The following is a 20747-nucleotide window of genomic DNA, read 5'->3' as shown; positions in this document are numbered from 1 at the left end:
AAATGGCATGGTAGATTTGTGGAACCTCTTCTATAGAAGAGGTTAGAACTGGCAGGAACCCACCCCTGATCCTTTGCTAATCATTGCTTAGGCTAGATTCCCATTTGTCAGGTGCAAGCAACCAGAACTACTCGCGAATAGGCCCAAGTAGATACTTTATTTCTGATCACCTATTTTACAAGAATCTTGCCAGAGTGTCTGCCTTCCTTTGGGAAATGGCAGATGTAGATGTCAGGGTTTTTGCTCAGATGTTTGCTCCCACAAATTGACTCCAGGCTGGAATGGCTCTTTACTCACCTTAGAAGGGCCCCTCTGCTTCAGCAGGTGATTCCACTGCACTACTCTTAGGGATACATATGCAGAGACAAATGCAAATCCACATTCAACATTACAAACCACATGAAAAGCTACTAATGAGCTATTGACAGTGATGGCACTGGATATGATAGGATTAGTAGCTTTATTAGTCAGCCTCCCTTTCTATGTTTCTTGCTCCCCACACCTTTTCTCCAAGAGGTGTTATTATTTTTGACATTGGAGGGAGGGGATGTCAGCCATTTGATATTTTAAACCATAATTAACCATAATTTACCCATTGCAGCAGTGAGATCAAAGCATGTGAGCCATCCACAGCAGACCCATTGGTGCATCGCCCTGTGCAGTTAGCATGGCAGGAAAAGGCAGAGCTTGGAGGAAAGAGTATTCCTTTTTCAGATGCTTGTCCAGGTCAAGAGCAGATGAAAAAAAAAAGGAAACTGCTGAGTTCAGCATGTGCAGGGATTGAAGGAGCCTTATCTCAGAAATGCCTTTAAGCTACTGAGCACGAGATTAGAGCTTGGGGAAGACCTTGGGGCTGCCTCCAATGGGGCCCTTCTTCAGTTGCCCTTGCTCCACATTGGGTGCTTCAGACCACCTGATTCCCAGTTCGGCAAAATCTCTCTAAGCCAGAAAGTGGCTGGTATCGGCTGAAGAAGGGAGCAACAGTGGGCACTGAAGGTGCTCAAGAGAGCAAGACAGAAAACTGGGCTAGAGAAGAAGGCGGCTCCAACAGGAAAACACTGGAACCCCTCCCCAGGCTTTCCTGGGAATCCCCTTTCACTAACTGAAGGGCAAAAAAACAACTGGGTGATGGGTGCCGGTGCGAGTGTGGAGGAAAAGCATTCTCGGGAGCTGGAAAAAAAACTCAAGGAAGATGCCGAGAAGGATGCCAGGACAGTTAAGCTGTTGCTTCTTGGTAAGTAACTCCTCCAAAGGAAATCACAGTGACCTTGTCCACATTAAGGCAGGGACTATCAAGGAGATCTTCCTCCCTTTTCCTACAGTGTCTCATTCACTTGCATGCCTGGGTGGAAGGAGAGCAGCGTGCATTTCATTCAGAAGCAGAGCAGTCTTAACCCAGAAGGTCTTCTGTCCCATCTTTTGTACATGCAGAGTGGACAACAACATTAGGAAGTCATGCAAAGGCAAAGCTTTAATCCAAGTCCCATGAAGATTTATCTCTATCCATATATACGCTGTATTTATTTATCAAATTTTAAAATCGCCCCTCTCCCTCACAGAGGGACTCTGGGTGGTGCCAAAGTAAAATATCCAATCATAAAAACAGTATATAAAATTTAAAAAGGCAAAGATGGATTAAAAATCAATATGAAAGTTAATTAAAAGGTAAGAGCAGGTCTTTCAGGGCACTAGCCAGCCCCAGAGCTGTATGCTCCTGGATGTAAGCATGCAATCCTTTGAAACATCAAACGGGTGGCGTAGAATAGTGGTACCTGGTTCAACAATATTAACTATGAGTGGGATCCAGGTGTCTAGTGGACGGCCACGTAAGTATGAGTGAGCAATGTGATGCATCCTTGGGTGCGTCGACAGAAGGATAGTTTCAAGATTATGAGAAGTGATAGTGCTGCTTCATACTGCATTAGTGAAGCCACACTTGGAATACTTCATCCATTTCTGATCACTAAAACGCAGAGAAGATGCTGAGACCCCAGAAAGAGTGCAGAGAAGAGCAACAATGATAAGGAGTCTACATCCCACAAGAAACAGTCAAGGGAGCTAGGTATGTCTAGCCTAATAAAGAGAAGAATTAGGGGGTGATATGATAGCTGTCTTTCAGTACACAAGGAGCTGCTAAGAGAGGTGGGGGTCAGCTTATTCTCCAAAGCTCCTGAAGGTAGGACAAAAAGCAATGGAGGATGGTATCTCATTAAAGAGAGATCCAAAGGAGGAACAAAGGAGAAACTTTCTGACAGTAAGAACAATTAACAAATGAAACAACTTGCTACCCTGAGTAGTGGGTGCTCCATCACTGGAGGTTTTCAAGAAACTGTTTGTCTGGGATAATGTAAGGTCTCCTGCCATGGGCAGGGAGTTGGACTAGAAAACCTCCAAGGTCTCTTCCAGCCCTATAATTCTATCCTATTTTCAACCCCAAGCAAGGCTGTAGAGCCATATTTTAACCTCTTCCCTGAAGGCCAAGAGAATGGAGGCTTGCTTCACCCTTCACTTATGAGACAAACATAAGAGGAAAAGATACCTGCACATTTTAAAGAAATTGGAACTTAAAGAAATTCCTTCTAGGTACATCTGTTGAGACATTGCTTATTCTGAGGGAAGCTTAAGGCATCTCAGACCAGCTCCTGCTGCATGTTGATGCTGATTTCCTTTGTCATTTTGGGAGCTATGCAATTAAATCTCCCTGGATCCCAAGACTTTTGCTGAGATAGTTCTGCTGGGTCCTCTGCTTTATATAGAGAAGTTGTACCCTCCTTTTGCACAGATGAAGAGAAGTATGGAGTGAAGAACTGTAAGCATGGTCACCTTCTCTTGTATTCTTGGCAAGACTTATTAAGCTGACCGGGTTAGTTAGCTCAGCTTTCCAAAACCACATGTTCCGTAGATGTGCTCAGATTATATTTTCAAGAATTCCCAGGCAGCAGAGCTCAAAAAGTGTGCCAAGTTAAAGCAGGATGGAATATCTAAAACAACTTGGCTCTACATTTACTATTGAGCAGCGTGTTGTTGTTTTTAATGGTAGCACTGCACTGAGTTGCACATGCATATAAACGATTGCTGCAAGTGAAATATAAGGAAAAGGTGGAAACACAATGGGCATTGTGAAATGGTTCTTTGTCAGAGAAAGATGCATCTAAATATTACAGAAGTGCATGCTGTATTGGATCGTTCCAATAGAGAGCCATAGCTGTATTTTTTTGTCAGCAACTTTGTTCCAGAATATTGATGGACTTCTCATTGGCAATACCAGCCAACCCACAAATTAGTGCAGCCGATGGACTTCCTTTTCCCACATTATTAAGGGAGTTAAATGGAGGGCTGGCCTGAGGGAACTTCTTCTTCAGTCTTCCCTGGTCTGACTGACCATTCAGATGTTGGGATTGGAATTCCAGACTGCCTTAAACCTATGTGCCTTCCACACAGTACATGATAAGAGACAGCATGCCTCTGTTTCCCATCCTCAGGTGTGGCACTTTCATAACTTTGTATGCTAGAGTTGCCCTTTTTAAGAGCCAAGGTGGCACAGTGGTTAAATGCAGCACTGCAGGCTACTGCTAGATCAGCAGGTCAGCGGTTCAAATCTCACCGGCTCAGGGTTGACTCAGCCTTCCATCCTTCCGAGGTGGGTAAAATGAGGACCCAGATTGTTGGGGGCAATATGCTGACTCTCTGTAAACCGCTTAGAGAGGCCTGAAAGGCCTATGAAGCGGTATATAAGTCTACTGCTATTGCTATTGCTATTGCTTTTTCTATAAAGCACTGAGGATAAGCTGGTCAATGGCCCAGATCTCATTATCTTATTAGCTCTCTTGGAAAGGTGACCAAGGCTGACTTAGAGCATTTTATCCTGATACCTTTGGTGTTGGTAATCCTGCACAGATCCTTTGTTGCAATATAAGATGGAAAAGTCCTAAAGAGAAGTTATTTAGCATTTAGAATCAGGCTTTGGGGGGAGGGAGGGAAGGAGGGAGGGAGGGAGGGAGGGAAGGAAGGCCTTAAATTAGGTCATAAGGCCAGCATGCCTTTAACTCAAGCTAACTTTTTAGAAAAATCATATATAAAATATTTTGCTTTTTTCCTCCTTTAAACCTTGCATTTCCTAACCCAGCTGCCAAAGTTTGAAGATAAAAAAGAATTAAGATAGTTTGATCAAATATGGAGCCAGTAAGAAAGAGGGAATCTCCATACCAGGTCATAGGTGAAGCTGACATCAATGTAGGATATTGGAAAGATTTGCACAGAAGGCTGATATGAAATGCATGGGTACAATGATTATCTGGAAAAAAAATGTCCATGCTAGATTTAAGTCCTCTTCCCAAATGGAATTTTTATAATATACTGTTGGCTGCTGAAAGACATTTGTAATAACCACCCAGTGAGTTAGATTTGGCTGAGGAAATAGGAAAATAAATGTACTAAATTGAATCTGAATCTTTCCACTTCCAATCCTGGATCTTAACCACCACATCAAAATGGTTTAAAGGCTCACTGTAGTATTTAAAATTAATGAGTGATATGATAGTTGTGATTCAAGTTTAGGAGTAATTAGTAGAGTTATAAAAGCAGATGCTGACAAGTTGAGCTTGCCCAGTAGTTGAAAAACCATTGAATCCAGTTGCAAAATGATTGAATCTATAATGATTTTTTAAAATAAAACTGCTGCTGTCAAAAAAAATATATCCAGAGAGATTAGAGACTCCCCAGATGGGGGCAGAATAAATAGAATTAAGGATAGGATTAAGAAGCAAAATAAGGTTCTGTTTTGGTTAAATGGGAGACAACAAGGTAAGACTTTAAAGATATCTAAATGAAAAGACCTTGTTTTTCTAAAGTGTAATGATGCAGAAATGAAGTGTAAGTTAGGAGAGTGTAAAAGACAAAGAAAGAGGGTGGGATAGAGACAGATGGAAGCATTGATCCAGTTGCCACAAGACTGTGACAAAAAAGCAGAAATAGAAAAAATAGAGTTTTGAAGTAGAACTGAGTGAGTTTTTCTCTGTGTGCCACAAGTGGGAAGGAAAGGTTAAACAACAAAGAGCTTAACTGGAGAAAGTGGAAGGAGACAACTACTTTCTTTTCTGCAGCGAAATATCTAGTAGGGATTCCTCTCCATATGGAAGAGATAGGAGAGGGAGCCAGGAAGCCCAAGGGAGTGTCAGGCAGCAATTTGTGGCCAATGTAGTGTGTGGTGAGCGATGGATCACCAATAAGAGAATTGACAGAAAAAAAATGGTTTGAAGAACCAAATGCAGGCTAGATCAGAAGGTCCAGGATGGAAAAGATACAATCTGGAAGGAGAAATCAAGCTGCAATGTGGGAGAGTTAGGAATGCTGCTACATGAGAATTTGCAGAGTCAGCTGATGATTTAGGATGTTCTGCAGGAAAGGGAGTATATTTAATATGTACTCTGCTTTTAATATGTGTACTTGACCATTAGGAATGCTACAGCAAGGGGACTAGCTTCCGAGCAACTTATAAAATAGCGAATAAAATAATTCTCTCTCCCTTACTCCCTCCCTCTTCCTTTCCCTTTCCCTTTCCCTCTCTGTCTCTCTCTGTCTCTCTGTCTTTCTGTCTCTCTCTGTGTCTCTCTGTCTTTCTGTCTCTCTCTCCGTCTCTCTCCCTGTTTCTGTCTGTCTCTCTCTGTCTCTTTCTCTGTTTCTCTCCCTCTCCTCCCTCTCCCTCCCCCCCCCTCTCTCGTATGTTAATAGAGGTAACTGATGCATTAACATTTATCTCCCCATTCTTGGACACCACATTCTTAAAACAAAGTACAAAATTATTGAGGAGAGTTCACCAAGGATTTTTGGGGAAGATCAATATTTTGAATTCAGAACAAATCTAAGAGTGCTGAAGTGCAGCAAATGGGCTCTGGTGTTAGTTTGAATTTGGTGTCATATAGAAAGCATTGGGAATTGGGAACAAATACAGTTTTTGCCCCTTTTCATTTTTTGTTCCACCAGGAGCTGGAGAATCGGGGAAAAGCACCATAGTCAAGCAAATGAAGTAAGTCTTCTTCCAACAATTCCTTGACATCCTTGCCATTGCAATTGTCAGATTCTATTCAGAAGAAGTCTTCCCCATAGGAAGTGTTGAATCACTCTGCCCAACTTATTTTTAAAGATTGCTTTATTAAACGAATAAAATAGATTCCAAAAAATAAGTAGCCTCTAGCAAGATCGTTATTAATTTTATGGTAATACAAATGAGATCAGTACCATAGACATCCTTCAAAAATAAGACTGCTGTGTAACTGCTTTGCTTAGAAATCTCTTCCCCTAATCCTGGGGGTGTGCAGAGGGGAAACCACAATGGTGTATAAAGTGAAGGCAGCACAGGGGAAGGGAAGTAGAGAAGGGGAAGCTTTATGAGCTAGCTTTCTGGCTTAGGTTAAAAAAAATAGTAGCCATTTTGTAAGATGCTCATGACAGGATCTCAACATTGTAAACATGCCAGTTTTCCAAAAACAGTACCTTTCCTTGCTCTCTGTATATTCCCCTAAAGGCTTGGTGTTTGAGGAAATTAAAAATGTACCAATATCCCAACAGCCACCTTGTTTTTATTTATTCACTTTACTTTATTTTATTGTCATTGTACGTCAGTGGTGGGATACAACCGGTACGCCCCGATAAGGGCATACCGGTGCCTGTTGGGAGCACCAGTACTGTTCCGGTACGGTGCTCCGGACGCAACACCCAACCACCCACTCTCCTTACCACTATTTGTGCTGATCGGGGCATTTGCGCATGCGCACAGAGCATATGGCGCCTGTGTGATGCTACACCGAACATCCGGAGTGTTGAGGGCAGTGGGTACACATGCAACCCACTGGTTGCAATGAGGAGCTGCTACGGAGAGGTGGAGGTCAACTTATTCTCCAAAGCTCCTGAAGGTAGGAGAAAAAGCAATGGGGGATGGAATCTCATTAAAGAGAGATCCAGAGGAGGATCGAAGGAGAAACTTCCTGACAGTAAGAACAATTAACGAATGAAACAACTTGCCACCCTGAGTGGTGGGTGCTCCATCACTGGAAGTTTTCAAGAAATATTAATGCTTAACTGTAGCTATGCCACATAGGGCTATAAGCTACAGTAGGAAATAAATGCTAAACAAAATTGTATGTGATGTCCCCGTGTAATCATCAATTGTTTACCATAATTTAAAGAAGTCTTTATTTTTGCATACTATATTTTTAGGTGCATGTACAAAAAACGTTAGGTATATATCAAAAACACCAAGTGTGTATGGAATCAAGAAATATATCTGACAAAGATATAATTCAAAAGATTCACATACCATAAAGCCCCCATGCAATTGGTTGTTTTGGGCCTACTGTGTTATATAAGCCCATCCCAACGAATCGTCGTGGTTGATATAGGAGAAAAGTTGGTATCACACCTTGTGTTAAAGAGAAAGCAAACAAATCCCATGTACCAGCATTCAGATTTAGCATTAGGTGTGAATTAGATTTACAAAGTATCTAATGGAATTCCGTTCTTGAGAATATTGCAATCTCCCTTGATAACAGAACAAAAAAAAAGAAAAAAAATCTGGAGGTACTTATAATAAAACATTCAAGGAAAAATGAATCAGAAGCTGTGTCTCTCTGTAACATGTAATTTGCCTGAGGAATATATTTAGTGCAGTGTTTTTCAACCTTGGCAACTTTAAGAACTATGGACTTCAACCCTACATGGCATCGGACCTGGGTACCTGAGAGACCGCCTCCTGCCGATTACCTCTCTCAGACCAATTAGATCGCACAGGTTAGGTCTCCTCCGGATTCCATCTGCCAGCCAATGTCGGCTGGCGACTCCCCAGGGGAGAGCCTTCTCTGTTGCAGCTCCGGCCCTCTGGAACGAGCTCCCTGTCAAGATCCGGACCCTTACTACCTTCCCGGCCTTCCACAAAGCCACCAAGTCCTGGCTGTTCCAGCAGGCTGGGGGGTCTGAGAAACATCTACCTCCACGGAAATTGTGAATGTTGGTTTTGTTTTTAATATGTTGTCTTTGTCTCGTTTCCCCCTTTCCCTTGTCTTTTGTGAGCCGCCCGGAGTCCTCCGGGAGTGGGTGGCATACAAGACAAATAAATAAATAAATAAATAAATAAATAAATAATAATAATAACAACAACAACAACTCCCAGAATTCTCCAGCCAACATCTAATGTTCCTGAGAACGTCTGGATTCATTTTCTGTTGTTATCTTCCATAGAATTATCCATCAAGATGGTTATTCTTTAGAGGAGTGCTTGGAATTCATCTCCATTATCTACAGCAACACCCTTCAGTCCATGCTGTCCATAGTGAGGGCAATGGGCATCCTGAACATCCAATATGGAGACCCAGCCAGACAGGTTGGTCACTGAGGAATTGTTATGTTCATATCTGGTTGTTCTTTGGGCTTTCATTCATTTATCAGACTTATATGGCAGCTCAACTCACCAGAAGTGACTCTAGTCATAACAAATATATAAGAACAAACCTTATAAAAGTATAAAACAATCATTCAAAGTTAAAGCATTATTACAAATTAAATAATTTGGTATCTTGTCGCTAACTTCCACAACAAAAATGTCTGATAAAAATGAAAGGAAATGGAAATGGGCAATGGGTAATGGACAGTTAATGCGATTTGGAGAATTGGGATTATACAAACATCCAGAGAAATTATTTCCAAAGATAACAAAAAGAATGTAGGCCAGAGAAACTCAAAGCAATCATCATTCTAACTCTTTTTGCCCAGACTCCGCTTTTCAGTGAAGGAGGAAGTGAAGGACTCCCCCCCCCCTTTCCACCTTTCAGGAAAGTCTCATTGATTGAACGCCATCTTCTGTCTCACTTGTAGGATGATTCCCGTATGTTGCTGCACTTAGCGGATACTATTGACGAGGGAACCATGCCTAAGGAGATGTCGGACATCATTATCCGACTCTGGAAAGATACAGGCATCCAGGCCTGCTTCGATAGAGCCTCAGAGTTCCAGTTGAATGACTCGGCTGGCTAGTAAGAGATCTTAGAAACTTTGAAATGGAGGGCATGGCTTGGATCCAGGGATTGTTATGAGTGTGCAGGATGATCCCCAGCCTAATTTAGTTACAATGGAAGATACTAGATGTAAATGGGGGCATATGTCTCTTTTCCCATATTATACAGATCTGATGCTTGCTTAGGCCCTTTCTTAACCAACTGAATTCCTATATATCTGCCTCAGGTGGAAAGAGAAAGATTGTTCCCACACTACAGGCAGATATAATGGAATACAGAGTCAGAGGAGAGGGGTTTTATAGCAGTGGTGAAATTCCATGGCACGACAAAACCGCGGTCCACTAAAGCGCGCCCGATTAAAGCACGTCGCTGACGTCATCAGCAGCACAACAAAAAAGACCGTGGAGAAAAAAGGGCGCTTTAAAAAGCGCTTTTAAAGCAAGCCGATTCACGTAAAGGTAAGGGTTAGGTTTAGGGTTACGTTAAGCGTTAGGGTTAGGGTTAGGGTTAGGGTTAGGTTAAGGGTTAGCGTTAGGTTTAGCATTAGGTTAAGGGTTAGGTTTAGGGTTAGGTTTAGGGTTAGGTTAAGGGTTAGGTTTAGGGTTAGGGTTAGGGTTAGGGTTAGGGTTAGGTTTGGGGGGGTTAGGTTTAGGTTTACGCGTTAATTTTACCTTTACCTCTCACAGTGTGCTTTTTTCGTCGCGCTGTGATGACGTCAGGTACGCGGTTTCGTCGAGCGCGCTTTAGTCGACCACGGTTTTGTGGTGGAACCATGAAATTCAATTTTTTTTTTACTACCGGTTCTGTGGGTGTGGCTTGGTGGGCATGGCAGGGGAAGGATACTGCAAAATGCCCATTCCCACCCCACTCCTGGGGAAAGAACATTGCAAAATCCCCATTCTCTCCCCACTCTGGGGCCAGCCAGAGGTGGTATTTGCTGGTTCTCCGAACTACTCAAAATTTCTGCTACCGGAACCTGTCAGAACCAGCTGAATTTCATCCCTTCTTTATAGCCAAAGTGGCAACTTTCAACCACTGCAGTAGGCAATGTGCACCATCACCTTACTTTTAGGAAGCCATATAAGATGTACAGGGGGACCTTAACAGGATCGCTTCTCTGAGTGGGTGTGAGGGGAAGAGAAATGTTCCTTGGGATTCTCTGGCTTCCTTGACAAAAATGATCCTATCTGAATATTCTCTCTCCAAACTCTTTCAGACCCCCACTGTTCTTCAAGAAAAAAAGGGGCCAGATATTTCAAAATCCCACAGTTTGCCCAATATCTTAAGAGATCGAAGCTGAAAGATCCAGGGTTCTTCTGCATTAATTACATGATAGAACTATATTTCTATACCTGCAGTTACCTGAATGATGTGGCACGGTTGGTAACTCCCGGATATGTTCCCACAGAGCAGGATGTTCTCCGCTCTAGAGTTAAGACCACTGGGATCATCGAAACCCAGTTTTCCTTCAAGGATCTCCACTTCAGGTATTGTATGTCCTAAGCAGTGATCCACCAATAAGAAGATCGTCATCGTCGGAGGCCCTCGACCGGATTGCGCCACTGCGGCTCCTCCGAGGCAGCGGATCCCGGAGACCCCCTTGGTTTACCGAGGAACTCCGGGAGATGAAGCGCCGGAGGAGATGCCTAGAGCACCGTTGGAGGTCCGATAAGTCCGAATCGAACCGAGCAATGGTAACCACCTGCACCAGGGAATACACCAGAGCACTTAGGGCAGCAAAAAGAGCGCACATAGCCACCCTGGTTGCATCCGCTGAGTCCCGTCCAGCCGCCCTGTTTAGGATAACCCGCTCCCTATTGAACAAAAGGGAGGCGGGGGAACCCTTACAGGGCAAGGCTGAAGAGTATGCCCAATTCTTAGCGGACAAAATTGCTCGGTTTCGGTCGGACTTGGACTCCACCCCCGCAGTTCCAGCCGAGGCACAAGGGGACCAAGTAGAACAGCTCTGGGTTGAGTTTCAGGACGTTACCCCCGGGGATGTGGACAAGGCCATGAGAGCTGTAAGTACCTCCACCTGTGTTCTGGATCCGTGTCCCTCATGGCTGGTTACGAACTGCAGTGAGGTGACACGAGGCTGGATCCAGGCGGTCGCGACCGCCTCCCTTCGGGAGGGGAACTTCCCCGCCGCACTGAAAGCGGCGGTGGTGAGACCCCTCCTGAAGAAACCATCTTTGGATCCAGCTGTTCTTAATAGCTATCGTCCTGTCTCCAACCTTCCCTTCTTGGGGAAGGTTGTTGAGAAGGTGGTGGCCTTTCAGCTCCAACGGTCCTTGGAGGAAGCAAACTACCTAGACCCCTTCCAGTCAGGCTTCAGACCCGGTTACAGCACAGAAACCGCTTTGGTCGCATTGATTGATGATCTCTGGAGAGCCAGAGATGAAGGACATTCCTCCATCCTGGTCCTCCTTGACCTCTCAGCGGCTTTCGATACCATCGACCATGGTATCCTTCTGCGACGACTGCGGGGGGTGGGAGTGGGAGGCACCGTGCTACGGTGGTTCTCCTCCTACCTCTCGGACAGGTCGCAGTCGGTGTTAGTGGGGGGGCAGAGATCGTCCCCTAGGCCCCTAAATTATGGGGTGCCTCAGGGCTCGGTCTTATCCCCCCTGCTATTCAACATCTACATGAAACCGCTGGGAGAGATCATCCGCAGGCACGGGATTAGATACCATCAATATGCGGACGATACTCAATTGTATCTGTCCGCCCCGTGCCAACTCAATGAAGCGGCAGATGTGATGAGCCGGGGTCTTGAGGCCGTTATGGACTGGATGAGGGTTAACAAGCTTGTGCTCAACCCAGAAAAGACCGAGTGGCTGTTGTGTTTTCCTCCCAAAGATTTGACTACTATTCCAACACTCAGGCTGGGGGGTCAAATTTTGCACCCCTCAGAGAGGGTTCGCAACTTGGGAGTCCTCCTGGATCCACAGCTGTCATTTGACCACCACCTAACGGCTGTGACCAGGGGGGCATTCGCCCAGGTTCGCCTGGTGCGCCAGTTGCGACCCTACCTGAATCGGGAGGCTCTCACAACAGTCACTCGGGCCCTTGTGATCTCTAGGCTGGAATACTGCAATGTGCTCTACATGGGGCTGCCCTTGAAGAGCATCCGGCGGCTTCAGCTAGTGCAGAACGCAGCCGCGCGAGTGATCGCGGGTGCACCTCGATTCACCCGCATAACACCCATCCTCCGCGAGCTGCGCTGGCTGCCTGTCGATCTCCGGATGCGCTTCAAGGTGCTATTAATCACCCATAAAGCCCTACATGGCAGTGGATCTGGATACTTGAGAGACCGCCTTCTGCCAATTACCTCCCTGCGACCAATAAGATCCCATAGACTAGGCCTCCTCCGTATCCCATCGGCCAGCCAGTGTCGGCTGGCAACCACAAGGAGGAGGGCCTTCTCAGCAGTAGCCCCGGCCCTTTGGAACGAGCTCCCCGTGGAGATTCGTACCCTCTCCACCGTCCAAGCCTTCCGCATAGCCTTGAAGAACTGGCTCGCCCGTCAGGCCTGGGGATAAGGATAGTTACCCCTCCCGAATGATGAATGTATGTTGCCTACTATTTTATTATATGTCTTCTATCTTGATGTTTGTGTTCCCCCCTTCCCAGTTTTATGTGAGCCGCCCTGAGTCCCCTCAGGGAAAAGGGCGGCCTACAAATTCTAATAAAACTAAAAACTAAACTAAACATCTGAGTCTAACAGCCTTACTTTCAATAGGTCAGAAAATAGTTTTTTAAAAAAGATTTTGAACGTTCAAAATTGTTCACTGAACAATAGAGGATAAAGGCTGTGTGGATATACGTGATTTGTGGGGTTTTTTTTTTTTTAGATTCATGATTCTTAATTGTTAATACATTCACAGATGAACCTTGAGACATTGATTGATTTGGTTCTACTGCTGGGACACTTGTTGTTCTTGTTTTCCCCATGGATGGTATTGTTGGTTGCATGTGTCCACTGCTTCTCTCCCACTCACTTCCCAATCTCACCTTCTGTTCCAAGGATGCTCTAGGCAAATGGGCTTCCTTTTGTGCAAATTGTCCCCCTCTTTTCTGGAATGGGGGGGGCAGGGAGAGCACACAGGCACTGAGAATTGGCCAAGAGGCAGGTAGGGTGGGACAGTGCAGTGATGGGGATGGTGCAGAGGTGGGTTCCTACCAGTTCGCACCATTTCGGTAGAACCGGTTCATCAAATCTACCGAACCGGTTAGAAGAGGTTCCACCAGTGGACCCGGAAAGCAGGCCACACCTACAGAAGAGGTTCCCAAAATTTTTGAAGCCCACCACTGACACACACACACACACACACACACACACACAGACTCACACAGAGAGAGAACGAGAAAGAAAGGAAGAAAGAAAGAAATTAAAAAAGAAAGAAAAAGTGAGAGAGAGATGAAAGAAAAAAAGGAAAAAGGGACAGAGAGACAAAAGGAAGGAGAGAGAGAGAGAGAGAGAGAGAGAGAGAGAGAGAGAGAGAGAGAGAGAGAGAGAGAGAGAGAGAACACATGGCCGGCAAGCCACTCCCACCAGGTCACATGGCTGGCAAGCCACTCCCACCAGGTCACATGGCTGGCAAGCCACTCCCACCAGGTCACATGGCTGGCAAGCCACTCCCACAAAGGAGGCCACACCCACAGAGTAGGTTAAAAAAAAATTGAAACCCACCACTGGGATGGTGGATATATGTGATTTGTATGTGCCGTGGCTGGTTAGGAGCTGCCCAGTCTCTCCTCCTGATCAGCATTTCTATTGGCATACAAGATGAATCAGAAATCCTGTTTTGTGATGGGTTGGGATGCAAGAAAGCCTTTGCTAAAGGCTTCTACAGTAAAGAAAAATGATTGATATAATTCATCCCATGGAAATTCACTGAGTGGTTTTGGGCCATCCATTCAAGTTAGGCCAATGTTGTTGTTGGGGATAAAGATATCCTTGAACTCCAGAAGAAAAGATGGAACATTAATTTGCACCTTTAAAATAAGGGGAAAAATAGTAACAATTTAAAAACTGGAGGGAATGTATCTTCTCAGAGCATAGTATCTGAAATTCAGATAATATATATTAATCTTTCACACTGAGCCCTGAAAACAGACAGAAATCAACATTGAAGGCTAGAAGTAATTCAATAATCTAGAACAGCTATTGAACAGAAAAGTAGAGGAGAAGAACGATGATAATAAAAAAACTGATCATATCTGCATTGTCTGAAATACCTTATGTGCACTTATCCAGGAAGGAGTGTGAAAGATTAGCAGTTTAATAAAAACCACTTTTTATTTTTGTGAGGATGCACTGCCCCCTACTGATGTAGGGTTGGAATAACCACATTTCCATCTGAATAAAGAGATTTTCAAGGGCATTTTATTATTTTATTCAATAGTCTTTCATTTCTTGTTAGTACACCTCGATGTGGCTTTTCCTAATGACCCTCTTTTCCCTGTACACACTGCTTGCATTTCCATATTTTTCCATTTCAATTAAATTGATAAAATACAGAATTCTATTTCAAATACTTATTTAAAAAGAGAGATACTTTTGCAGTTCATCCCAGGTTGCAGCTGAAAGCAGCAGCCAGGAAAATACACCTGAATTACTGTGAAAAAGAGTAGTCAAAGAACTTTCAGGTTTGTTAAAAATCTCACCTTTGACCTTTTTCTTGGCTGTCAGAGTTGAGAGTGAAATATGCAAAGTTGTTCCAGTGCCCAATGAAGAAATTCCTTGCCAGATCCTTCCGCCCTGTCAGTACAGTTCCCAGCTTTAGAAATCCCCATTGATTGACCACTTCCTTCCTATGTACTTGCACATCTTCTGCCTTTAGAATCGATGTTGGTTCCCTTTTCCCTTGTTCCTACTTCCTCTTCCTGGGCTCACCATATGTTTAACCCAGTTCAGGTTTTCAACTAGTGGTTCTGTAAACTTACCAGCTAAGTGACTGGGATAAAAGTCACCATTTCAGAGAGGCTTCCTCCAGGAAATGCCTGAAATCCCCATTAGTCTTTAAATAAGGAGAGACCTTCTAGCATCTTCAGTTACTTCTCCATCAGGTAGACAGGTGATGGGCTTGACTAAATGAGATTAACCCAGTGTTTTTCAGCCTTGGCAACTTAAAGATGGATGTATTTCAACTCCCAGCATAGGAATTCTGGGAGTTGAAGACCACCCCGCTTAAAGTTGCCAAGGTTGAGAAACACTGGATTAATGTAACCCCTTGCTGATCTATTTTGGTTTAATGCAGTGGTGGGTTTCAAAAATTGTTCGAACCTACTCTGTGGCCTCCTTTGTGGGAGTGGCTTGCCGCCCATGTGACCGGATGGGAGTGGCTTGCCGCACATGTGACCGGATATGAAGATGCCGACGACACTTGTCAGAACCACCTTAAATTACCTCACACACAGCACTGGCATGCATAAGAATATGATGTAAATTTGTTTTTTAAAAGGCATCTTTGGTTTGCGTTAAAACAACTTCAACACACACAATGTTCTAATTGCACCACAAACGCAGTAGTCATCCTTACCTTTCACAGAGGCACTGAGTTTTATAAATATGAGCATGATAGTGTAGAATAATCATATCCAAGGACCAGTGGTGGGTTTCAAAAAAATTTGGAATCTCTTCTGTAGGTGTGGCCTGCTTTCCGGGTCCACTGGTGGAACCTCTTCTAACCGGTTCAGTAGATTTGACGAACGAGTTCTACCGAATAGGTGCGAACTGCTAGGAACCCACCTCTGGTTTAATGTAATATCAGCATAGGTTTTGTAAGCCTGTGAATCTTGTGTGTGTGTGTGTGTGTGTGTGTTCCTATAATACAGTATCCTCTTACAGTTAGCTTAGTTTTGGAAAAATGACTGATACACTCCAGTGCTCTTTATTATCTGAGCCTGCTTTTCAGATTACTGCTAACTCTGCCCCACACTCATCATTTCTAACCCCCTTTACCTGTCATCCCTTTAAATTATTTCTCAATTGGTTTTCCACAATTCCTTCAAACGGCTTGCTTTTTCCCTTCTGTCCTTGAGTGAGCCTCCTTGATTTTTCTTAAATCTTAATTAATTAATTAATTAATTAATGTCTTAATTAAATGGCAGAACTTATTTTCTCTGCAAAACTATTATTGGCCCTGCAGTTTTAAATCTTGCCAGACAGATAATTTTACTTCTTCTCTGAAAAGATAAACTTTAAGCATTCTGATATACCATATTTTTCAGTATAAGACGCACCTTTTTTCCTCTAAAAAGAGGCTGAACATCTGGCTGCATCTTATACACCAAATAGAGCATTTTTTGCCTCCTGAAGCCCTGCCTCTTCACCAAAATGGCCATGCATAGCGTTATGGAGGCTTTTAGAGATCTCCTGGGGGCTGGGGCAGGCATAAATGAATGAAAAATTAAATACCATGTTCATTAAGCAAATACACTCATTTCTGTGGGTTTCCCCCCCCCCCAGAAACTGGCAAAAAAGATCAAACTGGGGGGGAAAATGCCATAAATTGAGGTCACATGACTGTGGAATGCTGCAACCATCAATAAAGACGAGTAAGTTTTGCCAAGTGGCCAAAATGCAGTCATGTGAGTGTGTGAGTGAGTGACCATTGGAATCAGAACTGGGTCATAAGGAGCTTTGGAGGGGAAGTGTTCATTATAACTTTGAACAATCACTAAGTAACCCATCATTACCGGAGGGCTACTCTATTGTGAATTAAATAAAGATAGGAAATGAAAGCATTTCTTTTTAAATTCTTGATTACACCAATTCCTCAACTTCCTGGCAGGATGTTTGATGTCGGAGGCCAGCGCTCAGAGCGCAAGAAGTGGATCCATTGCTTTGAAGGCGTCACCTGCATCATTTTCATTGCTGCTCTCAGCGCCTATGATATGGTCCTGGTGGAAGATGATGACGTGGTAAGGGGCATCCAAAGTTATCTTCCAACTCTTCTGATTATAGCAAATTAAAGATATTACGCGTTTTTTTTTCAACCAAGATTTAAAGGGGCAGTTTCTTTTATTCTTGGGGTGGAGAATTTACTTGTGAAAAGGAGATTGCTATAACCCCTGAAGGTAAGTTTCACAAGTTTCATACCATTCTATGAATTGTAGATAATGGAGAAGGATAGGGACTATACACAACTTGGCTAAACTAAAAATCATAGGGTTCACCTAACAATTATGGCAGACACAGACAAAGACACACAATTCATTTGCTTTTCTACTTCTTTAGGTATCCCACCACAAGAAATGATCTTGAAGTTTTGTCAGATTCATCCCAAAATAAAATTTCCATTCCTCTTTTTAGGGAAAGGAGTGGCGCAGTGGCCAAGAGGTGGAGCTCTTGCCTCACAAATCAGGAGGCTGTGAGTTTGATCCTAGTGAGAGGCTGATATTTCTCTCTCTGGGCATAATGAGAATATAGTTGCTGAACAAAACTCTGCATTAGCGACAGGAAGGGCATCCGGCTAGTAAACCCTCTGCTAGCTCCATTCAGTTGCTCAGATTCCATCATTAATAACAGTTTTAGTGATAAATTGTTTAGATTGTGTGCACATCTTTAGTAACTGAAATGTAGCTGAACTGAATAAGGAGAACAAAAAGCGCCCTGGGTTTTTTGTTCCTTGTTTCAGAATCGCATGCATGAGAGCTTGCACCTCTTCAACAGCATCTGCAATCACCGATACTTTGCCACCACGTCCATTGTTCTTTTCCTCAATAAGAAAGATGTTTTCCAAGAAAAGATCAAGAAGGCCCACCTCAGCATCTGCTTCCCAGATTATGAAGGTGAGTTCCAGTCAGCAGCATGCAGCCTTGTGTGGATATACTTGGAAGTAGAGTTTTACACTTCCAGTCAGTTATACAGTGATGGAGGAACATACAAACGTCATACTAGGTAGCATGGAAAGTAACAAAAAATATTATATGGATCAGCTGGCTAAAACCTGAATGCCTAAAGGATGACATCTGGCTTTGGCATTCTATAAAATGATCATTAAGATTCCAAAGAGAGAGAAGCAGGTCCTTAGCTCTGCCCTGTTGGATTAATTCCCTTCAGATGTTTGGATCATAATTTCCATTGGTTTGCTGAGCAACAGCTATGCTCGCAGGGACCGATGGAAGGTGTAGTACAACACATCTGGCTAATGCCAATTTAGGGAAGGCTGATTTAGATAAAGCCAGATAGGAAACTATCACGTTACACTACCAGGAAAGAAATCAGCAATAAAAATGAATTTTTAACATCATCAACCATAGTCTCCTTCTTCCATCTTTATCTGCACAAGTTTATCTTTATCTGTGGGGGAGAAAAAGCTGCCCTGAACTCCAGCTACTCTTAAAAAGCAAGTTATCTTCTATTTCCCTTGCTGCCGCTCATGATCATTACTTTATTACAAGACATTTGTTTTGAAAAATAAACACTAGAGGGCCTCAGTCCTCTGTGAAATAGGGCATACTTTTCTGCCATGTAAACCAGAATTACCGTATATACTCGAGTATAGGCCGACCCGAATATAAGCCGAGGCACCTAATTTTACCACAAAAAACTGGAAAAGTTATTGACTCGAGTATAAGCCTAGGGTGGGAAATGCAGCAGCTACCGGTAAATTTCAAAAATAAAAATAGATACCAATAATGTTTTTGAATGTTTATTTCAAAGAAAAACAGTAAACTAGCGGTGTATTCAATGAAATACTTCACTCACCTCATGATGCTGATGTCCCGCTGTGATGATGATGTCCCGTGCAGCCGCGGGAGCGATGTCCCGCCTCCTATGACACACGGCACAGTGATTCCTATCATTGGATCACTGTACCAGAGGAGGTGGGACATCGCTATGTGGCTGCTTGCCATAACAAGGAGGAGGTGGGACATCGTTGCAGAGCGGCAGGAGGGGGAGGAAGGGGAATCATAAGACAGCCCTGCATTACATTAGAACGTGAGGAGGGGGGATGGTGCGGTGCGCGCTGCGCAGCAAACTGACACAGAGGGAGGGGAAACTCACAGGGCACTGGGCCATTCACGAGCGTCACCCAGCGGCATGGCCCCGCCCCTTTTTCTCCTCCATTTCGGGCAAATTTTTCACTGACTCGAGTATAAGCCGAGGCGGCTTTTTTCAGTCCAAAAAGTGGGCTGAAAAACTAGGCTTATACTCGAGTATATACAGTATGTTATTATCCGCTGTTTCTTCTAGGAATACATTTGTGTGTTCACTATTTGTTGTTTTACACTGTAAATGTAACCATGTTTAAGAGCACGCACCCATGTTATGGTTGCAGAGATGTCTTCTTCTCAGTTGTTCCAATACTGGAAGGAAATACAACATAATGGGGAGTGCAAAGCTGCTAAGAGTGTGTTGGGCAATTCACCCAACAGAACTTCTCAAAAAATTACCTTTTAGGAAACGGTGTTGAGAGAGATTTCAATCACTGAAAGGGCAATAGAAGCCCCATGTGCTTAGTTCCAGACTGCCTACTTTTCAAGCATTCAGAGATAAGTGATATAAGTGGGTGACGTTCAGTAAAATAGGCAGGATTTGATTATTCCCTGGGAGGGAAGCTCTGTATAATGTAGCTGATCATTCAACAATGAATACTGAACACTTCTTAACAACTACAATGTTCAGTGCACTAAGATTCTGCTTAGTATAGATAGGTATCATTTCCTCAATATGAAGTTTTGGCTCATTCTGGACAAATGAACACTACTCTGAGCCAGGAGGGCTTGTGTTACTCTATAGATGAAGCTATTCTTTTATTACCACCTCTCTGCAGGGACCAATACATATGAAGATGCGGGTGCCTATATCAAAATCCAATTCCTGGAATTGAATATAAGAAGGGATGTGAAGGAAATCTACTCACATATGACCTGTGCCACAGACACAGAAAATGTCAAGTTTGTCTTTGATGCTGTCACTGACATCATCATCAAGGAAAATCTGAAGGACTGTGGCCTCTTCTGATTGCAAGTGTTTGTTTTTCCTAACTTGTTGGCTCTGGCAAGGCAGGGTCAGATGGGTGGATAGATATGAAGGCTAGGCGAGGGGGGCTTACCTTGAATAAAATTCCATTCATTGAAGCAACGTATATATATTTAAGCCAAATAAAGTTGTACAAAATTTCTGTAAAAGTGTCAAGAACCCTTCAGGCAGATTGGGGGATGGGGGGTGGGGGACAAGGGGTGTGTGTGGAATTGAGGCCAATGTCCAAGCCAGATTTTTATCTAATTACATACATAGGCTAATGGAGAACTTTCAAGATATACAAATTGAGCCTTATCAAATATAGTCTAATGGCAAGTTGCAATAAGGGCTCCCCCAGTTTATTTGGGAGAAGCAAAAAGGTATTTCCCACTTCTTGGAAATATACTATATATCCGAGCTGTTATTCTCTTCTGCAAACATTGTTAACAGTGGTGTAGTGTCTAATACCAGTGGAAACACCGGAATTTGAATTTCTAGGGATTTTTTTTGAAACCTGGAAAGTCTGTTTCTTTTTATTATAAATTCAGAACAGTTGAATGACAGCTATCTAGCTTGGGCATCTCATGTATAAAAGGGGGGGGAGGAGGAAACTCTGGTCAATGAAAATTAGCAATTTGCCACTGAATTTCAGAAGTGAAATTTTGGGTCAGTGGGGAATTATTAAAAGTGCAATGAAAAATTATAGACCCCTGTGATTAGAGTAAAATAAATTATTGGCATTGAGGGATTACCGCAGAGATTTA

The 20747-nt window shown here is 43.4% G+C and overlaps 1 protein-coding gene across 1 annotated transcript; it reads left to right on the top strand.

Moving 5' to 3' along the window:
• Positions 1-996: 996 nt before the first annotated feature.
• GNAT1 (G protein subunit alpha transducin 1) lies at positions 997-20098 on the top strand. Its single transcript, XM_087709266.1, has 8 exons — positions 997-1234; positions 5983-6025; positions 8233-8374; positions 8866-9023; positions 10364-10492; positions 16805-16934; positions 17651-17804; positions 19793-20098. The coding sequence occupies exons 1-8, from the start codon at positions 1129-1131 to the stop codon at positions 19981-19983; spliced, it is 1053 nt and encodes a 350-aa protein (XP_087565392.1). The 5' UTR covers positions 997-1128; the 3' UTR covers positions 19984-20098.
• Positions 20099-20747: the final 649 nt, after the last annotated feature.

The sequence above is a fragment of the Thamnophis sirtalis genome, unplaced genomic scaffold (genome assembly GCF_051295495.1).
Source record: "Thamnophis sirtalis isolate CommonGarterSnake01/CBP01778 unplaced genomic scaffold, rThaSir2_p1.2 scaffold_3, whole genome shotgun sequence".
Classification (NCBI taxonomy): domain Eukaryota; kingdom Metazoa; phylum Chordata; class Lepidosauria; order Squamata; family Natricidae; genus Thamnophis; species Thamnophis sirtalis.
The sequence above is the reverse complement of the archived record's forward strand: the minus strand, read 5'-3'. Positions and strand labels throughout refer to the sequence as shown.